Source organism: Zootoca vivipara, chromosome 12 (genome assembly GCF_965207765.1).
Source record: "Zootoca vivipara chromosome 12, rZooViv2.hap1.1, whole genome shotgun sequence".
Taxonomy (NCBI): Eukaryota; Metazoa; Chordata; class Lepidosauria; order Squamata; family Lacertidae; genus Zootoca; species Zootoca vivipara.
In genome coordinates this window covers 3,036,201-3,057,157 of record NC_142595.1, presented here as the reverse complement: position 1 = coordinate 3,057,157, position 20,957 = coordinate 3,036,201, and the positions used below count along the sequence as shown (strand labels likewise).

The following is a 20,957-nucleotide window of genomic DNA, read 5'->3' as shown; positions in this document are numbered from 1 at the left end:
TTTGCGACGAGCGAGGTTGGATGACGCACTTTCTGGTGCGCCCGCAGTGGCGGACGGAAGGCGCCCTCTTCCTCCGCGGCGATTATGGCGGCTTCGGGTCCGGCGGGGAGGCCGCGGGGGCGGCCGGCGGCCTCGGTGGGGCAAGAGGAGCTGCGGCGGCTGATGCGGGCGAAGCAGCGCGAGGCGGCGGCCGGGAAGAAGAAGAGGGTCGACTCTCCGTTCGCCAGATACCCTTCCTGGGGGGGGAGGGGCCTGCCTTTTCCCCTCAGGCGGGCGGATTCCCTGCATTTGGCTGGGGGCATTTGGCTGGGGGACTAAGCACGGCCGCCTCTCTGGCTATTCCGAGCTTCGTTGCTGCCGCGTCCATGACGCTCCCCAGGTTGCTCCGGGGTCCCCTTCCCGCTCCCTCACTTCATAGCATGGTAGAGTTGGAAGGGACCACGAGGGTCATCTAGTCCAGCCCCCTGCAATGTAGGAATTTTTTGCCTTTGGAGCTCGAACCCGCGACTGTGAGGAGCAGGGTCTTATGCTCCAGCGACTGAGCTTATCACTGGTTGAATCAAGCAGCGCTATGAGGTTTACAGCTGTGATATAGACGGGACGAGGGGAGAAGGGAAGATGGTGGGTGAAGGGGTTAGGAAAGAACTATCCAGCCGCAACCCGCTGTTGTTGTATTTGTCCCCCCCCCCTCCTTCCCTCGTTTGACTGCTTGCAAATAAAGCTAAGAAGAGCTAGAAACATAGGAGGGAGAAAGTACAGTAATTAAAAAACAGTTAAACATGGAGAGAATTGAGCTAAATATGAATACAAAATATCTACTGAAACCATGCAGATAATCACAGCAAAAAGAAGTAGAAGAAGCATGGCACCAACCCTTTCATTGGAAGCTGTCAGTTCCCAAGAAGATCCCCCCCATAAAATCTCAAAACCAGGAGAGGTTCAGGGAGCTTCAGCCTAAGCCATATTTGTTGTTCCATCAATGATTATGACATTACCCAGGTTGCTATAACCATTTCTATGTCACCTTCCCTCTCCCTAACTCGTTGAAACAAGCAGGGCTCAAGACCTGCAACTATAATAGATTGACTGGGGGGCGGGGAGGTATGGGTTTGGTCCTGTCCCTTGTGAGGGGGCTTTGCCAACTTCTTACCCTCTGTTTTCTCCATCCTCACTGAAGCTCCCAATCTTTCCTGAAAGACTGGCTGCATAGTAGTTTATTTCATTTCTATCCCACCTTTTTGTCACTTTATTCCCTCCCCCATTTAATCCCCACAACAACCCTGTGAGGTAGGCTAGGCTGAGAGCAAGTGACTGGCCCAAGGTCAAATGGGGATTCAAACCTTGGTCTCCCAGTTCCTAGTCTGACACTCTAACCACTACACCACATTGGCTTTTGTTTTTGGTATAAATGACCAAAATAAATTCATATCTCCTTAATGTGCCACCAAAACTCTTGTTTTTTACGGAAGCAGACTAGCACAGCTACCCATTTTGAAAATATAGCTCTTGCTGTATCTCAGTGTAACTCAACCAACAACTTTGTGGTGTGTGGGAATGCAGAGTGGCAGCAAAGCAAAAAGTGGCTTTAAAAAAGTAAGTGTACAGGAATCGTTATGAAGCCAAGACTCTTAATAGCTTCACACATACAGATTTACAGTATATTTTACTTCTCACTTTTAAAAGCTATAATATGGCTTAATAATGCGTATTTTAGCCAAGTTTTTGTTGCATGTTCAAAGCCCACAACTGCAGTTTTGAGAGGTGGGCTGTTTTTATATTCATTTCCTTGATTCCAAATTCTACATATAACAGTTTGGGAAACTTAAGCTGCTCTCTGTGCAACATGCCTGTGAAGAGTGAACTGTTGTGGCAAACACACGTGCTTGGGAAGCCGCACAAAGAGGTAAGAGACATTTCTTTTTTAAAAAAAAAAGTAATGTGCTTACAACATTTGTGTTCTGTGTTATCTTGCAAAGCTAAGAAGACTAATAGTTCTTTTCTTAATTACCAATCTAGAAATCGAAATGCACTGACAAAGTTAATATGATTCTGCAGTATAATAATACATGAAATCTGATGATCTTATAAACTAGACATAATAGTGACCTCCCCCCCAATTAAAACATTGACTTTTAAAAGGATGATTTTAACAAAAATACCAATTTGCTTCATATGCTAAATAGTCTAAATACATAAAAGTAACTGTCTCTTGCCCCTTGTTGCAGCTAGTGTTACCATATTTTTTGCTCCATAAGACACTCACTTTTTTCCTCTTAAAAAGTAAGAGGAAATGTCTGTGCGTCTTATGGAGTGAATGCATGGTCCCTGGAGCCGAATTGCCCAGGGGCGAAAAGCAGATATGCTTTTTCTATTTTTAGGAAGAGCTAAAGGCTAACAAGAGGGGAAGAGGGAGTTGAAAGGAACCTGCTCAGCAGCTGATTGCAAGAGATCGGGGAGGAAGATAAGGCACACTAGCTCCCTTCCAGGCCCCGCCCCCTTGTTGAATGTTCTGCAGAAGGAGGCTGCAGCGACATGTGACTGGCTGATTAGATTATCTGTCTGGAAACTGTAGAAATGGCTCCCTTTCCTAAAGAAGCTGCAGAACTGTGAGTTGAACCCCATAAAAACAGGATTTTTTCTCCTTTGCAAGGTAAGCTCAGCAACTTTGAGCTGATCCTCAAAAATGGAGCTTTTCCCCCTTGCAAAAAAGCTGCACAACTGAGCTGATCCACCCCAAAATGGGGCTTTCCCCATTTGCAAAGAAGCTGCACAACTTTGAGCTGATGCAAAACAAAAACAAAAAACGGGTTTCCCCCTTTCCTCCTCCAAAAATTAGGTGCGTCTTCTGGTCAGGTACGTCTTATGGAGCAAAAAATAGGGTATTTTGTGGGAAATGTGCTACTTTGTGAAAAGAACTTTAATTATTCTATGTTGTAATAATGTATTCCTTGGAAAGAAAGCACATGTGCTCATCTGTTGATTTTAATCCCCACCCTGCAGAAAGTTGAGCAGTTAAGAAATCTTAAACAATCAATACCAGGTCCTATTCCTGACACCTCATCTTCTCTAAAGAGGAAAACAACCAACACAGAATCTCCAGAACTGAAGAAACCCAAAGGTATTGACATGTTAAGCTGTGTACTGACCTGGTAATTTTTCTACAGTTCTTCCCCGTTCCCCAGCTGTCTTGAAATCATTTGTGCATTAAATATTTTCCTTGGATGGTGTGTTTTATATAAAACTTTATATACTGGTGGTCTGCATGAGGACTAATAAACTGAGGCTGACAAGGTTACTGCAGCTGAAAATTTGTGATTTTGCCTCTTCTAGATGCACTCTTTGAAGGGACAGGTACGCAGTTAATAGGTGTTGTTGGAACCACATTTGACCATGGATGCGCATGTGGTCACTATGGAGAAAAGTACTAGCACAATCTGGCCTCTGTGACACATGCATTGGTAACCTCATGTTCTAGAATATTGTTATGCGGTCTTTGTGGTTCTTCCCTTCCAGCTGGTTCATAGGCTGCTGCTAGTGCAGAATGTCATGGACCAGGTGGTGAGTGGTGCTCTTTACTGAGCACATACCATGCCCATACTAATGGGTCTACACTAACTACCTGTCACCAAATCAATTTTAAGGTGTTGCTGTTTACATATAAAGTCTGAACAATTCCACACCAGCTTACCTGAAAGCCTGGTTAAGTACATTAAATAAAAGAACCCCAGTTAGTCTTGCCATGGCTTTATGATTATCGCTTTGATGATGCAAAAGTGTTCTTTTTCACTGGGAGCATTAGTGTTACGGAATGCACTCCTCGCTGAAATGCTAGAGGCCCCATCTGTAATGCTATTCTGCTGGCGTTTGAAAATAATTCTATTATACAGGCATTTTCCCAACCCAAGTCTCCTGTTTTAAGAGAAGTAATAGGATTGTTTTATTGAATATTTTAATTATGGATATTTATGTATTAATGTTTCTCTACTTTGTAAATTTCCTAGAAGCCTACTTTGAAATTAAACATGAATGAATTAATAATCAATGCAAGTAGTATTTGAGTACCCATAACATGAATGCCAGTAATATTTGATAATCATTATAAATTAGTTTTTGATGTACTTGCTAGGACAGAGGACAAATTTTGGTAAAATGCTGGAGGTAACCTTTCATGGTTTCCAATGTATATTACACACTGTAGCTGCTGGTATGGTGCAGTGTTTAAAATGCGGTGGGGGGGGAGGTCTCGAGTATATGCACCCAAAGGGGATGAATTTAATTTAAGGTCATAGCCTTAGAGTGGGAGATTAAAGCTATGTTTAAGTAAACTACAGTTTTATGTGATTGGGAAGGCTACTCAAAATTTCTTTTAACTGATTTTATATCTACTGTTTTTCGTATTTTTACTGTTGCCACGTTAATTGCTTTTGTTTCTGATGTTTTTGATCTGTTTTATATTTGTTTTATGGTTCTCTTTTGTAGGCTATCTTGAAAATCTAGATTAATAATAAAACCTAGATTAATAAAATTATGTTTAATTTTTTTAAAAAAAAAAACCCTTTACATAAGGAAATTTCAGCTGCTTGCAATGCTTGTGTTTCTTGGAGTAACTGGCCTATGAATTATTCTTTTAACACACTGTCACCTGACTATAACCACTTTAACATTGGTCAAACCTTAGCTCAATTACCCAAAAAAACCCTGTTATATTCATCTATTATTATTTATTAAATTTGTATACCACCATTCATCCACAGATCTAAAAGAGATGACAGTGCAATGTGGATGGAAGGAGGTGCTATTTTTCAATAGTTTTAAAGTCCTGACTTGGAGTGTCACTTTATCCATTTAAGACTTATTTTAAGGCTGGATAATGTGGGTTGCTATGTCAGCAAAAAAAAGTAGCCTCAAAGGGATTGAGTGACATCACAGTCATTACATCACAATAATTGGCATCATAAATTTTTATCCTCTCCTCCACTTAGAGGTAGAGTGTGTGCTGAGAGAGACTTGTCCTCATTTAACTTCATGACTTGAGTGGGGATTTGAACTTGGCTTATGTACCCTAGGCACACGACTGATCCAGAGTTCTTCATGGGTCACTGCAGTTTAGGTGTGAAGTTCATCTTTGTGTTCTTTTTCTGTTTGAAATGTGACAATGTGACAATGTTTTGCAGATTCAAGTGACCATCCGCAAACACACTCTTCTGGGTAAGTTGAGATGGTTGTTATTAGCTCTATTCCTACATTTTCTTTTTTCATAGTTACGGATATGAATAGGATGTTATATTTGTTATTCATTACCTGAAGTCCTAACTCAGGCATCCCCAAACTTCGGCCCTCCAGATGTTTTGGACTACAGTTCCCATCATCCCTGACGACTGGTCCTGTTAGCTAGGGATCATGGGGGTTGTAGGCCAAAACATCTGGAGGGCCGCAGTTTGGGGAAGCCTGTCCTAACTGGTGCTGAGAAATTTGCTTTCAAACAGGGTGTTTTCGTGTTCCCATATGGCAATTGTTCAAATGCAGTGGCCGACAACATTGTTTCCATTATACTACAGTTACTTCAGAGAAAATTATCTTATTTCATGGGGAGTCCCAGATGGGGACACCAGATGGAGGTGACCACCATGTGGAAAGCTGTTTGGGAAACACAAATTTGGCATGGGGAATGTCTATTTAAGGGAGGAAAGTAAAAAGAAAAAAAATCACCTTAGGTGTACTTGAAATACTGTATATTCCTGCGTATAAGACTACTTTTTAACCCAGGAAAATCTACTCAAAAGTAAGGGGTCGTATTATACACCGGGTCAAATTTCTTATACGGCGAGTATATCCCAAACTCTATATTTTAACTGGAAAAGTTGGGGGTTGTCTTATATGCCCAGTCGTCTTATACGCCGGAATATACCATAATTGTCTTGATTATGGCTTGTATTATGATGGAATATTTTCAAGTATATTGTTGTGGAAAGCCAGCCAGATGGGCAGGGCATAAATAATAAAATTATTGTTATTGTTGTTATTATTTCATTTTTTAAAGGCTCCCAGTAGATTTTTTTGGAAAAAATGAAGAAGCAGAAGCGGAAAAGCACTCTGAAGAGGAGGAGGAAGAGGCAGAAGAGATGGCCAAAGAAATCCAGGACAACAGCAGCAAACCTCCTTTGTCTTCCACAGTGCAGCATACAGAAACACCAGCCCACCCTCCAAAAGTAGACACCACTGCTTTACCATCAGGTAACTCTGGGACTTTCTCTGCTGACTTTACAGCAAAAATATTAGAGTTTCAAGGCCTCTCTAGATGACTTGGTACAAATCAGATGTTTTGCTTAACTTTACCTCTGAAGTTGTGTCATGTCCTCTTTTTTTATGGCTTCTGAAGTATTGCTGTGCCACATTAGGTAGGCTTATCCGTATATACTACAGTGCGCTCCACATGTATCAAACATGTATATTAGATGGTTTCTCATGCCGAACGAAAACCAGTAATCATCTGCTATTGATGGTTGTAGATGTCCAGAATTCTGTTTCCAAGTGTGGCCAGCCAGATGCTTCTGAGGAACTCCTAAATGGCATGGAGGTGGTATCCCCTGCTGTTCATCACTAGCATCTAGTACGCAGAGCCTCTGAGGTTCTCTAATAGTACAACGGCATAGCTGACCAATTCTGATATTTTTCAGTAAAGCACCAAATATATACCATTCAAGGACTATTATGTGGTGATTTTAAATGAAGTCCCCAAATGGTGTTATGAGCAAGCAAACAGTTTTTTTATATAACTTAGTGTATGTTGTAGCTTTAGTCTACAAGGGGTGTAAATTTTGTGCTTTTCTAAAAAAAAGTGCAGAGTTGGGACAAATTGAGCTTCAGTGCTATTCTATTAAGGATTCATGGCTAGTCTCTTTTGATAGACCTATCCTAATAAAATTTGTCTAGTCATTTTAAACTAATGGTCATCATCAACATGCATGCGTGCTTGGATATGTTTACTGAGTCCAGTGGGACTACTGCTAAGTTAAGTGTGCACAGTATTTCAATCTAAGCAGTGGTGAATCTTTTAAGTTAATCATTCTGTGAAGTATTTCCTTTTGTTGATACATATATCAACTTTATTGGTTCATCTCAAGGTCTGAGTGATCTCAATTTTTCCCTCTCTGCTCATCGTTTGTGCAATTAATACACCCATTTTTTAGTGACTTGGGCTTTCAAATTGTGCATATTATACAGACAGTGATTCTTTTCTCTGTTGCAGACTATTCAGACAATAAAACTTTAGCTGCACCTTTAGTCTCCCATTCTGGCTCTATTCAGAAAGCAGAAATACAAGAAAAAGTTGTGGAAAGGTAAGCTAGCCAGGGTAAAGGTTTTCCTTCCTATTTTAATTTGTAATTAAATGTGTTTGGGTTCTCATAATTAATCATCCTCAGTATGCCAAGTATATAGGTGGTACTTCTTTTTTAAGTCACCGTCTGATGAGATGAACCAGTATTTTGAACAGTGTTAGTAACTTAAACAATTAGGACGCCATACATAATGGAGCTTTGAGAAAGCGGTTTATAAGGACAATGGCTTCTTGTGTTTGTTTCCTTTATCTTTATTGGATCTTGGAGGTTTGGAAAAATTAAACACAGTGCCAATTGATATGGTTAGCTCAAAAGGGGTGCCTTCATTTCTCCTCAGGCTGGGGTGGGGGGTGGGGAGCGCGAGTTGGCATTACGTTGCTCGCTCTGTTCTCGGTGCAGATATCTGATCTCCTGTTTTGAAGGAGTTAAAACTAGTGCAGAATTGGCTCAAGACAAGCCATCACCTTAACATTTCAGGAAAGAAAACACTGCGGAGGCCTTACCAGAGGGATTTTTTGATGATCCTGAAGTGGATGCAAAGGCAAGTGTGATTTGTTCCGATTTCAGCACGTCAGTTCTTTGAGGAATTAATTCACCTAGTCAGCTAGCAATTACAGAAGCTGAATAACAGATTTACATAATGATTGAAATGCTTTGTGGTATCCTCTTGTAAAGGATTTGATTAACCTGCAGCAGTTTTTGGTGTAGCAATTAGCACTGGCTTTCTCTTAAGTTTGTGTTGGATATTGTCTGACATGAATCAAAAGTAGAGATGGGAAGGCCTGGGGGGAAACCGGGAAAATTGAAAAAAAAAACCAAAAACCTCATTTTATTTCCAATTTTTCTGGGTTTTTTCCAGGCCTTCCCATCTTTAATCAAGAGTAATTGATCCTACTAGCCAGGATGCTGTAGTCCTCATATGCAGTCAGACTCCCCTCTGCTGTTCCTGTAGGTGGTTGACAAATAGAGAGTGCAGTGAGACTGTTAATTAGCGCACCTGTACACAGCTAGTTGAAATGTGATGTTTATTCTGTGATGCCCTTGATTTTGCAGAATCAATGGATGTGGGGCTGACAAAAGATGTAGCAAAGTTGGGAATAAATGTCCATGTAAAATGAAGGTAGACAGTGTATTGGGGCAATGTACAGATCAGCCTTTGCTTCTAAACTCTTAGAATAAATGCATTAAAAAATTCAAATGCACATCTATAATCCAGCATTTCTGCCTTTAATTACCATCTTGCCCCCTCTCTTTCCAGTAGCCTACACAGATGTGCAGATACAGCTGGAGAGCTTTCTAAGCACTCCCTTACTTCGCTTAGTTGTTAAGAGTCCCAGCCACACTTCCTCATCTTCAACAGAAACGGCTAGAATTTTTTTGGTTTGGGAGTAGCCAAAGCAGTATCTCTCTTGAGATCGTTTCTCTACAGGAACTTTTCCCTGGGAGACGTTCCTTTAGTATAGCTGAAGCAGCGTCTCCATCCCCATCATTCAGCCTGGACACTGTGAAGTCCTCCAAGGATCTTTTGGCGGTTCCCTCACTGCAAGACGTGAAGTTACAGGGGGCCAGCAGAGGGCCTTCTTGGTAGTGCCGCCCTCCCTCTGCGACACCCTCTCCTCAGATGTCAAGGAGATAAAGAACTACACAACTTTTAGAAAACATCTGAAGGCAGCCCTGTTTAGGGAAGTTTTTAATGTTTGACATTTTATTATGTTTTTATATTTTGCTGGAAGCCGCCTAGAGTGCCTGGAGAAACCCAGCCAGATGTATGTGTGTGTGTGTGTGTGTGTGTGTGTGTGTGTGCGCGCGCGCACACACACACACACACACACACATAAATGTAAACTGGTGTGTGTGTGCTTGTCTCCAATGTTCAACAAAACCGCTTGACCGATTGCATTCAAATTTGGACACAATGTCCTAAGTGAATATGAGAGCAAGCCCATACCATACCGTTTGCGTAGACAGATGTGGCACCTGGGCAAGGTAAAACCCCAAAAACCATGTATTCCAGAACTCACAAATCAGACGAAAGTGCATGCTGGGAGCACAGGAGAGGTTGCAAAATAGTGCCCTCTAGCGACGGTTACACTGGTACTGCACCTAGGAAAACTTCCCTCTCCACAGCATCTCAGCTCGGCTTTCCAGACTGGGCCGAGTGGAGGTGGGGGCTTGCCTGGGTGGGGGATGGTGGGAGGAGGGGGCAGATAGGTAATCGGTTGGGACTGGGTGGGGCCAATCACAGGGATGAGCCGGGGTGGGGGGAGGAGGGGCCGGGATGTAAAACAGGGGGACTCTGAAGGTGAGGCGTGTCTGAAGGGGGACTCTGAGGCTCCATTTAACAGACAGCCACAGCAACTAGTAAGTAATAAAATTATTATCATTATTAAGTTTGGTGAGTGTTGGTGGCCTTTTTTCCAGGTTAGGAGATGGGGAAGAGTGTTCTTGAGTAATAATTTATGTTCCTTAGTAATCACATTCAGCCATAGTAGCTGTATTTCAGAAACCTCGTCTAGATATTGTACATTGAAGTAACCTTTTTAGAAATTATCTCGAGTCATAGGGACTAAAAACCAGGATACCTGTAACAACAACAACAATTTATTATTTATACCCTGCCCATCTGGCTGGGTTTCCCTAGCCACTCTGAGTGGCTCCCAACAGATTTAAAAGCACAATAAACAGGGCTGCCTTCAGATGTCTTCTAAAAGTCAGATAGTTGTTCATTTCCTTGACATGTGTAAATGCCCTGGCTACCTACCAGTTTCAAGTGGATCCATGTGTGTTTCGTGTTTTTATATCCTGAAGATCTCGCATCTTAAAACAAGAAAGGAAAAGCAAGTTTCTATCCCTTGTGCTCCTGCCAACCTAGCAGTTCGAAAGCACATAAAAGTACAAGTAGATAAATATTTACCGCTCCAGCGGGAAAGTAACGGTGTTTCTGTGCACTCCTCTGGTTTGCCAGAAGCGGCTTAGTCATGCTGGCCATGTGACCCGGAAGCTGTCTGCGGACAAACACCGGCTCCCTCGGCCAGTAAAGCGAGATGAGCACCACAACCCCAGAGTCGTTCGCGAGGTACCAGTCAGGGGTACCTTTACCCCTTGTGCACTGTCTTAATAATTTAAATTGGAGTGGGGGGGGAGTTCTGCTGATGCCCTGTTGGATTGACTGGAAGCTGCCCAAAGCAGAGAAGGGGCTTCTGGTTCTTTTTTCCTTTTGTTTGTTTCCTGTGCCTGTCTGAATGTTCCTGATATTTAACCTCTGGCAGACGTTAGAAGTTTAGCTTAGAAAGAGTTCTGATGCATGGTTATCAATATTGTAATAGTTCGCATATGCCAATTGTTGCTGCCTGACTTTAAATTTGCCTCTCAGGGTTGAAGAAGCAAATGCTTTTGAAATAGACCTTGATATAATTTCTTACTGATCAAGCATTAACTGAATTCTTTTAAACTTTTATTGTCCAATATGTAACAAATTAAAAAAGGCAGACCATAATACACAAGGGGGGTATTACATCTAAAACATTCACAAAGAGCAAAAGCAATGTATGGTTAATGAAGTGTATATTCTTATGGTAAGTTACTTTGAAATGATTTACGTATATTGTAGCATAATTAATCATTCAGAATCAAAGCACATGACTTGCTTTTACATGGATGAAATGTGTCTCATTTCTGGGGGGAGAACAAATGCACAAAACAGAGCTATAAGCATGGTCTTGCAAATAATTCCAATGAAAGTTGATTTCCCCCAGTTACTTTATTTAGCCTGAAGTATATTTAGCTGACATTGGTATGGCAAGCTATCTGGCTTGTTGCAGCTTTCAGAAGGATGAGCCTTGCTATAAGTGGCAACCCAGAGATTCACTCTTTACCTGCTAAACCAGGCATCCCCAAACTGCGGCCCTCCAGATGTTTTGGCCTACAACTCCCATGATCCCTAGCTAACAGGACCAGTGGTCAGGGATGATGGGAATTGTAGTCCAAAACATCTGGAGGGCCGAAGTTTGGGGATGCCTGTGCAAAACCAATAGATGAAACCGGAGGCAAGGCAGCTACAGCTTCTCACACTGCTCCGCTCCCGCCGCACCATATTTTTGTCTGCCCCTTTGCCTTCCTCCTCATACTGTGCAGCAGCTCTCCTTGTGTTAACCATCCTTGTGTTAAAGGAGGGGGGAGGCAGATAAAAGGAATGAGGGGGAAATGAACAGAAGAAGCTGGGGCTGAGATTTGGGTCTGTTGCATGCCTAATAAGGGTAAAGAGGCTGTCTGGCCAGTTGCTGTGTCCTTGCTCCTGAGTTATGCATGTGATCATGCATAGATCAACACCTGTTAGTTGTTGTAGTGGCTAAATGTGAATCAAGAAGCCTACAGCCATGATCTTGGTGGGTGGTCTTAGATAGGGCTGGGCCATGCCTGGTTTTCAACATTGTGATATATCATCAGCTAAACATTGCATTTTACTGATATATCTCAATGTCTGAAATAAGGCTGGAGCTATGTGGAGTCATTGGCAGCACAGTTTCCCCCACATTGTGATTTTTGCATAGTGCGAGCACATACACATCGTGATTTGTAATATATTGCCAGGTCAGAAATTATGAAGCCAATATAATGGTATGGACTTGAAACTGGCTTTGGACGCCCAGCCCTGACACACATCCTCATTTGCGATGTATTGTCAGGTCAAAAACTATGAAACTGATATCACGATATGGACTTCAAACCAGTTTTGGACAATATATCAATATATTGCCTAACCCTAGTCTTAGATCAGGTTCTCCCTCTATTCCTCTCCCTCCCTCTCTCCCTCAGCCCCCTAATATCACCTTGCTTTCAGGAGGATGTGCATGAGATGCTTTGGGACACAATATAGTGTATTATTAATATGATAACTCACAATATACTGCTGCTGAATTATGAAAAACCATATGTTCCATAGCAGTGTAATTTTTTTGCAAGCATTTTTCTCTCTTCTCCCCAGCTCACAGTAGAACGTACTCTGTCCACCTCCTTCCTCTCTTTCTGCACCACTCTTCATGTGCCCTCTTGTTATTTGTTTATTATTATGCTGGCAGATTAGCACCTTATTTGAAGGAGATGGTGTTTGTACGCCTTCAGTTACTCTGAGACCGGTTCTTCCTAGTGTTAGCAGATGTGCCTTCATCCTGTTTCAATTCCCAGTATCTTAGCCAAATCTTGAAAAACACATACTAAATATACTTTGAATAACATGTGTAAAAGCACAGACATTTTATGGTACCCAGGCTAGGAGCCAAGCAGTTAGGGAAGTATTGCTGAATCCATTTATACTACAATATTATGTGGTACCAGGATGCTAATGACTCTTATTCTAAATATCAAGGAGTTAGGGGGCTAAGTAGATAGCATATAGTAGATAACAAATGTGTGTTTATTCTTAGTAGCTCACATATTGCCTTCATCTGCTCCCTTTGATGTCCCTTAGTGTGTTTAAGTTGACAGTGCATTGCAGTGCAAACTGGTAGCACATAATATGAAATGAGGATTCTCTCTCTCCATATAGCTTCAAGTTGTCTGGATAAATTGTTTGCTTCGAAAAAACCAGCAACTTAGCAACCAAGCTCTCCTTGCTTGCAGCATAAAGTAGAAGTAAAACCGATAATGAGAAATAGGAATACAGCCTTCCACAAACTCCTCATATTTCTTATTTCGTAGGTGAGGAAGGTTGATGCTCCAAAGGATCAGATGGACAAAGAATGGGATGAATTCCAGAAGGCTATGCGACAAGTCAATACTGTAAGTTGATGCCTCCTGTTTTGAATTGCTTGCACGTATCTGTAAATGCAGAACTAGAACTTGGCAGAGTGACATTCCACTGCATTTGCGGACTGACTGTTTTAATATCGATTAAAATCATTTTGTAAGCTAGCTGTCGTCTGAGTATCCCCCTTCAAACAGTGAAGTGAAGAAACTTTAGTAACAGATGACACTACATCAAAAATTGTGATGAAGTTTGCTTTTTAAAAATTTGATCAGCATATCCTATCTAGCAGGAATGCAGGATGGATATTCTGTCAGGCCAGATGGCCTGTCACTGTCACCGTTCACTTTCATTTTTTCAGGTCTGGTGCACTTGATATTTTATGTCTGTATACTTTATACATATACTCTATACAGTGGTACCTCGGTTTATGAACACAATTGGTTCCGGAAGTCTGTTCATAAACTGAAGCGTTCATAAACTGAAGCGAACTTTCCCATTCAAAGTAATGGAAAGTGGATTAATCCGTTCCAGACGGGTCCGCGGAGTACTCAACCTGAAGCTTACGTAACCTGAAGCATGGGTGTAATTGGTTCCGGAAGTCTGTTCATAAACTGAAGCGTTCATAAACTGAAGCGAACTTTCCCATTGAAAGTAATGGAAAGTGAATTAATCTGTTCCAGATGGGTCCGTGGTGTTCGTAAACTGAAAATTCGTAAACCGAGGTGTTCATAAACCGAGGCTCCACTGTATATGCAATAATTTTCTGGCTCTGGGTTGGATTTAGCATTCCTCCCATGTGGCTTCATTTTTATTGCAATATTTGCCTTACCACATCTGCTGTTGACTAGATCTGTGGTTCTCACATACTGCTTTTAAAAACCAATCCCTTTGAAGGTGGTCACTCAGCAACTTCCCCGTGTGCCTTTTAACTTTGCTTTCAAACTCTGGTGTTGCAGAAAATTTTCCATGAATGAATTGTTGGGAGAAGACTGTTGTAGAGCAGTCATCCTATTCTGAAATGCACTCGGTGCTATAAACACAGCAGTGGGCACATTTTGTGAACATTAGTGGTGCCCAAGGGCTCTTCTTGGTTACATGTTGACCACTGGCTGCACAGCATCGCCAAGACACTCAACTTTGAGAAAGTATATGCTGAAAGAAATAACAGGTTAAAATATATTTTGAAAATCAGTGATTAATTGTTAACAGAATTCTTAAACGCGAGTTTCATCATCAGTGCTCATATTACTAAAGCACTAAGATCTTCTTTGCTTGGGTTTGTCACTTTCAAAACGTATTGTGGTGGGCCAGAGCAAGCTGGCTTTCTCTTAACTTGTAGTTAAGATAATATGAGCAAGCTATATTCTCCCTTTTACCTGCTGCCATAAGCTGGTTAAGACTGATCACATTCCTTCTTAATCCAGGGTTTAAATTTGCTTAAATTCAGGTTAAATGGAGAGCCTAGCAAGTTTTGGAGAATCTGTTGCAGGAGGAAGCATAATCCTATAGCTTGCTCCTAGTTTTCTCACTGCAGTAAAGAGAAGGCAAAGCTTACTTTTATATGGATCCATTATTATTTTTTTGGTTATGGTAAATAATACCTGCCTTTTCTGAGTTAGATTTCAGAAGCTATAGTAGCTGAAGAAGATGAGGAAGGGCGACTTGACCGTCAAATTGGAGAAATAGATGAGCAGATGTAAGTAAATTAAAACCTAATTTCAAAAAGCTTAATGTAAACGCACTGCTTGAAATTAAATACATCAAAATTCTGCAACACACACAACTCTCTGCTTATTATTGCATTTTTGCTAGTCGGGTAGGGAAAAGAGATTCTTTGGGAACTGAATTCTGCAGCTACTATCACATTCCACAGCTGTGGGCTTCCTTGTACCTGCTACATCTCCCCATCCTCTCACACACATGGCTAGATAGAATCAAGTGATGAAATTTGGAGGTAGACCCTAAAGTTCATAGACATGCAAGGTGTCAAAAGTTCTCCTAGACTTTTTAAACTGTTACATTTCTGTACAAGAGCACTTTTGATGCATAATTAAGAATTGCGTGGCTTAGGACATTTGTCAATTCCAAATCTTTGGAATGGTTAGCCCCATGCGTGAGATCACAACAGGATTCTTAAAGCCAACTTCCATACTTACTTTTGGGTCCAGCTCTTCTCATATCTGACTCTAACCGAAAGTAGATGAGGTTCTAGAGCAAGAGTGGCTAACCTGTGGCACTCCACATTTTATTGGTCCCTAACTCCCAGCAGCCCCAGGCACCATGGTCAATGTTCAGAGAAGATAGGAGTTCTGCAGCATCTCAAGGATCACTGATTAACCACCACCCAGACTCCTGTTATATCTTTTCCTTTCCTTGCCCCTTGTATCCTGTTGTCCACAGCTAAAACGCGTAAGCTCACCCTAATATTATAAAATATCTAGAGGGACCAAGGAACTTCTTTGTATTGGTGTGGCCTCACTTTGGGTGTATGCTTTGCTGCACAATGTAAGACTACCCCTCCCGCCCTCCTTCCTTAGCTGGTGACTCCCAAGTGGAAGCAGGAACATTGAAACTGGTGGAGGGGACTTTTTGAGGTCTCTTGAGACTTATTGATTAATGAATCACTTCCTTTTTTCTTTTGTAGCCAAATAACTTTTCATTGTCTTAAGTCTGGGGTATACTTAACTGGCTATGGCTGTCAAGCTGACACTTTTGTACCATAAAAGTTTTCAAAGTAAATTTAGTGAAAGTTGCTGGTTCCTGTTCCTTCAGTGCTTCATTAATCTGTGTCTAGCCTTTTGTTAATGTAGAAAAAGTATTAAATTGCTGTCTGTTTTTGACTCACAGGTGCATAACTCTTGTTCATTTGTAGGTTAAAAAAAATTAAAAGATTAAAAACAGAGATGCAAAATATAGTGGAATGAAATTAATTTCCAGAAATCAATAGTTTTCAAATTGTTCCAGAAAGCCTTGGAAGTCTATATAAAATTCTTTAGAGAACCACTCAATCAGGCACTTTTGCTTCCATGTGCCGCCCAAGAAAGGAAGATTGGCTGGTTGCGTTCTGAGCATTTATGCAGTCTCTGCTTGGTGACAGAGGTGTTCAACAGGCCAGCCCAGTATTCTGCATGACATGAGTGGCCTGCACAGAGCTCAGGGCTTTTGGTGCAAGATACCCAGGAGTTCACTGGAAGAAATGTCAATATGGCAAGTGTTCCCTGAAGGAAAGCCATCTGAAAACCACCTCCTAAATAGCAGACAGTGGCCCCAGTGCAAGTACAGCTTGTTAGGCTTACCCTTTGCACCCCAAAAGGACAAGTAAAAGCAACTGGAAAAGTCTGAACTCATTCAATGATAGGAGCTCAGGTTCTTGGACAAAGTGCCATAGGCTTGAATTGACTGAGTTAATGTTAATGTTGTGTCTGAGAAACTGCCATGTTCTTTCCAAAGATATGAAGAATGTGAACTTAAAAGGCACACTATTGCAGCTTTTCACTTAAGTATTAGAAGAGGGCAAATTATTATTATTTTTAATTTTACCCTAGTGAATGTTTCCGCCGTGTAGAACAACTGCGTGACCGCCAGGAAGTACTGAAGGATAAACTGAAGGAAGCCATGAGACTAAGAGCTGCCCAGGTGGAGGATGGCGACACTGGCAGTGATGACGAAGGGGAACTGCATGACCTCCTCTCTCAGGACTGGAGGGCAAAAGGAACATCATTGTAGCTGCTAGGAGCCAATCTCCTGATGGGTGGTATTTTGGTCTTCTAACACACTTAGGATAAAATATTTATTTAAAGAATCCTGCAGGTATTAAAATGTGTAAAAATATGTTTATAGGGTTAAGAATAGAAAAGCCATTGTAAAGAGTTGTATATTGTAAAAACTTTTTTTTAAAATAATAATAATGTGATTGTAGCTTTCCTATTAAGATCTACAGAAAATGTTTTATTTGCTCTATGAATCCAGTGTAGCTTCTGTTGTGTCACCTGTGCTGTTTTAATACCCATTAAAAGTGTTAGGTCTAGGGAACCCCTAGGGAAGTGTGAGCCTAAGCAGTTGGAGCATGCTGCAGGGCTAAGCATGGCTTTGACTTTCGGAACCACAGCCAGGGCTACACAGGGCTTGGTGCCAGATCCATGGACTCTCACCTCCATGCCTTCTCCCAATATGTCTTTGAAATACTCCTTGGCAGGGGCCAGGGGCTTCTGTTTGAGAAAATAAGTCTAAAGCCTGTACACAGTACATCTTCTATTGTAAGATTCCAACTATTTAGTTACTTGTAGATGCTACTTAACCTGTATGATCCTAGAAAAACTTCCTTGCTACCTTGGACTTACTATCTTTTTCTAGGATAGTTTAGAAAATACTTAAAGACAGCCCTGAATGATGGCTACTGAGTTGAACAGAACAAGAGAAATTTTGCCCTGTGTGCTTTGCACAATGTGTGTTGGTGAATTTATAGAGCGAGTACTTACAACCATGAGTAGACATTTCCCTTTAATTATCAATTTCCCCCCAGTTCACACACCAGTAACTGGCATTTTTAGGTCGTTTGGGCCATGGAAACCTTTTCTCAGGAGCAATGTAATGCAGTCCGATCTGAAATAGCAAAAATATGATGCTTTTTTTCTAATCAAAGATGCTGCCATAAATCAAGTAAAATGTTGTTTGGAATAGATATTCCAATAAAATACTTTCTCTGAAGAAGTTTTACTGTGGTTTAAGCACTGCTGTCAGTTTCAGCACTTGGCCCTAACCTGTAAGAATTATGTTTGGATATTGCCTAGTAATATTTCCTGAAGTCAAACATTAGTAGTATGGATGTCAACAGTAAAGAAAGGCCTGTTAATCCATCAGTTACGTCCTGGATACCTGTATTTTTAAAGCAATTGTTCATTCATCCTAGATTTATCTAATGGATTTGTTTCAGCTCTGTGGCATTCTTTGTGTCTTTTCCTTTAGTAGCAGTTCTGCTACCACTGTCATATTAAATTGTTTCTTGACACCCCTCAGCTCCACAAGTAGTTCTAATGTGGCACAGCAGCCTGATTTTTGTGAAATGTACCAGAAGCTCTCTTGTGCTCATGGACCTGCCATGCTGGACATGGGTTCCCTCCAGAACCTCCCACAGGACCCAGCAAGCTTTTGCAAGCATAATAATATCCTATTCAAAATGCCATTGGTATGTAGAAAACCATTTCCACATGGATGAAACCTGGGCTTTTTCATTAAGCCAGTCACTCAACAGGTTGGCTGAAAGTCCCCATTAAGCAGATTATTGTGCAATACTCTTTAAGATGCCCCCAATAAGCACCAGGCCTAACTGCAATTATATCAAACTTTTAATTGTTAATGCAAAACAAGCCATAGGTCTGAACTCATTGGTGACAAGTCACAAAAATAGTATTTGATCAACATCTTAGTTACAAAGTTAAAAATCACAACAGCTATTTGTATGCACAAAGCTAAGATGTGGTTTTTAAAGTCAGGAAAACCTTTATTTATATATATAAAAAACCAAAACAGCTTATTTAGTTTATCAAGTCTATACTTAATATATATAGTGGTTTAAAACATCAACAGCCCATGCTTTGTACAGACTGGCCAGAGCATGAACATCTACAGAAAAATTTAAAAATAATAATAATCTGTAACTGTTTCTTGCTGAGCCTCAAGATTATTAAACCAGAATAGCAATGAAAGCAACACAGGAGTTGGGAAGCACAGTTGCTGAGAGAGTAAAAGTGTTTATTTTGAGATCTTGGAAGAGTAATAAAGTTAGAAATGATCACTTCCTCTGTTGATTAGTCCATAGAAAGCATTGTCTCATGAGGCTTTAGAAAATCCTGTCAGGGAACTCAAGCCCTAGTGCATGCTGGGACACATTACAGAGCCCCGAGGCCAGTTACTTCTGAAGAGAGCCTGAAATGCAGGAACAAAAATCAGGGGAGGGGGGGCAAAAAAAGGAAGAAAAAGAAAAACAGGAAGAAAAACTTCTCACCATTTAAAAAAAAACACTTGAGTACAACTGGCATAGAACAGCATTTCAATTCAAGCAAATTCTCACATTGATTTACTTCAATTTATAAACACAGTTAATAATAGTTCTTAACAGTTTTTACAGCAGGTTTCTAGAGCTGTTGAATACCCGAAGCCGCTTGACAGTATTTCCAATTCTCCCACTTCAGTATATACAGACATGGAGACTGTTTGGTTAAGTGCAATTTGTTTGCAATAATGGCAGTTCTACAATTGGTTACAGTGACAAAACGGTAGTGCAAAGGTACTAAGGTTGAGAGAGAGAAAAGTCTACAGAGTACAGAAATGACACACGGATACTAAAAATAGTGCTTAGCCCTATACAATTAAAACAACACACTTTTAAATAGTAGGTTTTAAAAAGTATTGCATTTGCATTCTGTTCAATTCCTCATTAAAGCTTTTGTGTCCAAGGAGTGCAATAGTGGGTGAATATGGCAGGCAAATGGATTAAGTTCAAAAGATTGTGAGGCAAACAGAGGTGCATTATGGCGCCACTGTTTAAAGCAACAGAAATTTAATATAAAAAAAAATAGTGATGGACAAACAGAAAATGCAATTTTTGTGAAAAAAGAAAAGAAGAACCAAACAAAACAGAAAACCCCAAATAACTAGTTCCAACAGATAGCAACCAGCCACTATATCTCCCAGGATTTGGAGTTTGCTTGCAATTATAGATTCTTTTTTAAAAAAAATCCCCTTCTTGGTTCATTTCAACTGAATAATAGCCTGAAACTCATGTCTGGATATGAAATAGCAAATGAATATCTGCTCATCTTTTATGCTTGTTTTTCATATGACTGCAGTTGTCATTGGTACAGCAATGTTTTAAAGGGAGCAATCCTGCTCCCTGGAACTAATGCGAGTTTTTAAGCTGTGGTAAGCTGTGTTTGACTAGTGGTTTTTAAAAGTTTCTGAGTTCTGCCTCCAGAGAATACTTTCTCCGTCAAGTTTCCCTGCAGTGGATTCTTTTTCTTGGGTGCACACCCAAGTCTCCTGGATTGCAGACCAGGTTTTACTTACCTAGCCTATTCTGGTAGTGGACCCCAGGGGGCACATGCAGAACACCTGTGCACTGATTACATATTGCACAGGAACACTGCCTTTCAGGTACGCTTGCCTACCATCATTTATCATCTCATTTAACAAGGATATTCATGATTTCCTAAAACATACATTTCAAAATAACTGGCCTCAAAAGAGCAGATGTCTGTTTTCAGCAACAGCCTTTTGTAATGGTTATGTGATATAAGCTCTTAAAAACCTGAGTATTTACACCTGTGATTTGTAGGTGTAATTCGGTAGAGGCACAACTGTTTTAACTATCATCAGAAACAGAAGTTCATGCAATGAGGAACCCAGAGATAGGCAGGAGTCTGCCAAGCTCAGGTTTTCTCCAACCTCCTTTAATTACCAGGAAGCTTATATAGGATTCCTGAATAGCTTCCAAGAGATGAGCAGAAGTTATGCAGCAGCTGTACTCGGTTGATTACATCTCCTAAAACTTTAAATCCTATAATTTGAAGAAATGGAAAGGACTAAATTGTAGCATTTTGTAAATATAGTATAGAAAAGGTTATTGGATGCTGTTATGGCTTTTTACCAAGTACTGGTGCACAAAAATAATCTTTAAAAGCCACTACACTGACAGCAAAATTCTATTTTAAAATATAATTTTGTTACAAATAAGCATTTCACAGTGCAGCTAGTTTCAGGATTCTGCCATTACTGAGGGTGTCTTCCATGTTACCAGACAAAGATTCTGAAATCCTTTCCTAACCTTCACATAGCAGCATTTGTATGTGACATCGCTAGAGCTGATCTGACAA

General features: G+C 40.8%; 2 protein-coding genes across 13 annotated transcripts in view; one reads left to right on the top strand and one right to left on the bottom strand.

The window, feature by feature from the left end:
• Positions 1 to 22: 22 nt before the first annotated feature.
• On the top strand, positions 23 to 17,796 carry ZNF830 (zinc finger protein 830). The gene is made up of 10 exons (XM_088655491.1): positions 23 to 230; positions 1,807 to 1,903; positions 3,001 to 3,118; positions 5,175 to 5,208; positions 6,041 to 6,234; positions 7,250 to 7,340; positions 7,818 to 7,881; positions 13,038 to 13,118; positions 14,706 to 14,782; positions 16,632 to 17,796. Exons 1-10 carry the CDS (start codon positions 85 to 87, stop codon positions 16,810 to 16,812), a joined length of 1,083 nt encoding a protein of 360 aa, XP_088511617.1. The 5' UTR covers positions 23 to 84; the 3' UTR covers positions 16,813 to 17,796.
• Positions 10,778 to 20,957, bottom strand: part of LOC118095417 (poly(rC)-binding protein 3) — a 249,935-nt gene continuing 239,755 nt past the window's right edge. For 10 of the 12 annotated variants that reach the window (XM_060282171.2, XM_088655484.1, XM_088655486.1 and 7 more), the window contains one exon: positions 18,414 to 20,957. This exon is cut by the window's right edge and continues 1,323 nt beyond it. Coding sequence is in view for 2 of the 12 variants with exons in the window: in XM_088655488.1 (XP_088511614.1) it covers positions 14,178 to 14,238 (61 nt within the window). In the remaining 10 variants the exon portion in view is untranslated. Of the gene's footprint in view, positions 14,239 to 18,413 lie in introns of those variants that run through there. The other 2 variants (XM_088655488.1, XM_088655490.1) reach the window with 2 other exon arrangements.

Coding starts and splice junctions, on each gene's coding strand:
- ZNF830 (XM_088655491.1), top strand. CDS start 85: ATGGCGGCTTCGGGTCCGGCGGGGAGGCCGCGGGGGCGGCCGGCGGCC. Junction 231..1,806: donor GACTCTCCGTTCGCCAGATA/CCCTTCCTGGGG, acceptor AAATTCTACATA/TAACAGTTTGGGAAACTTAA. Junction 3,119..5,174: donor AGAACTGAAGAAACCCAAAG/GTATTGACATGT, acceptor AATGTTTTGCAG/ATTCAAGTGACCATCCGCAA.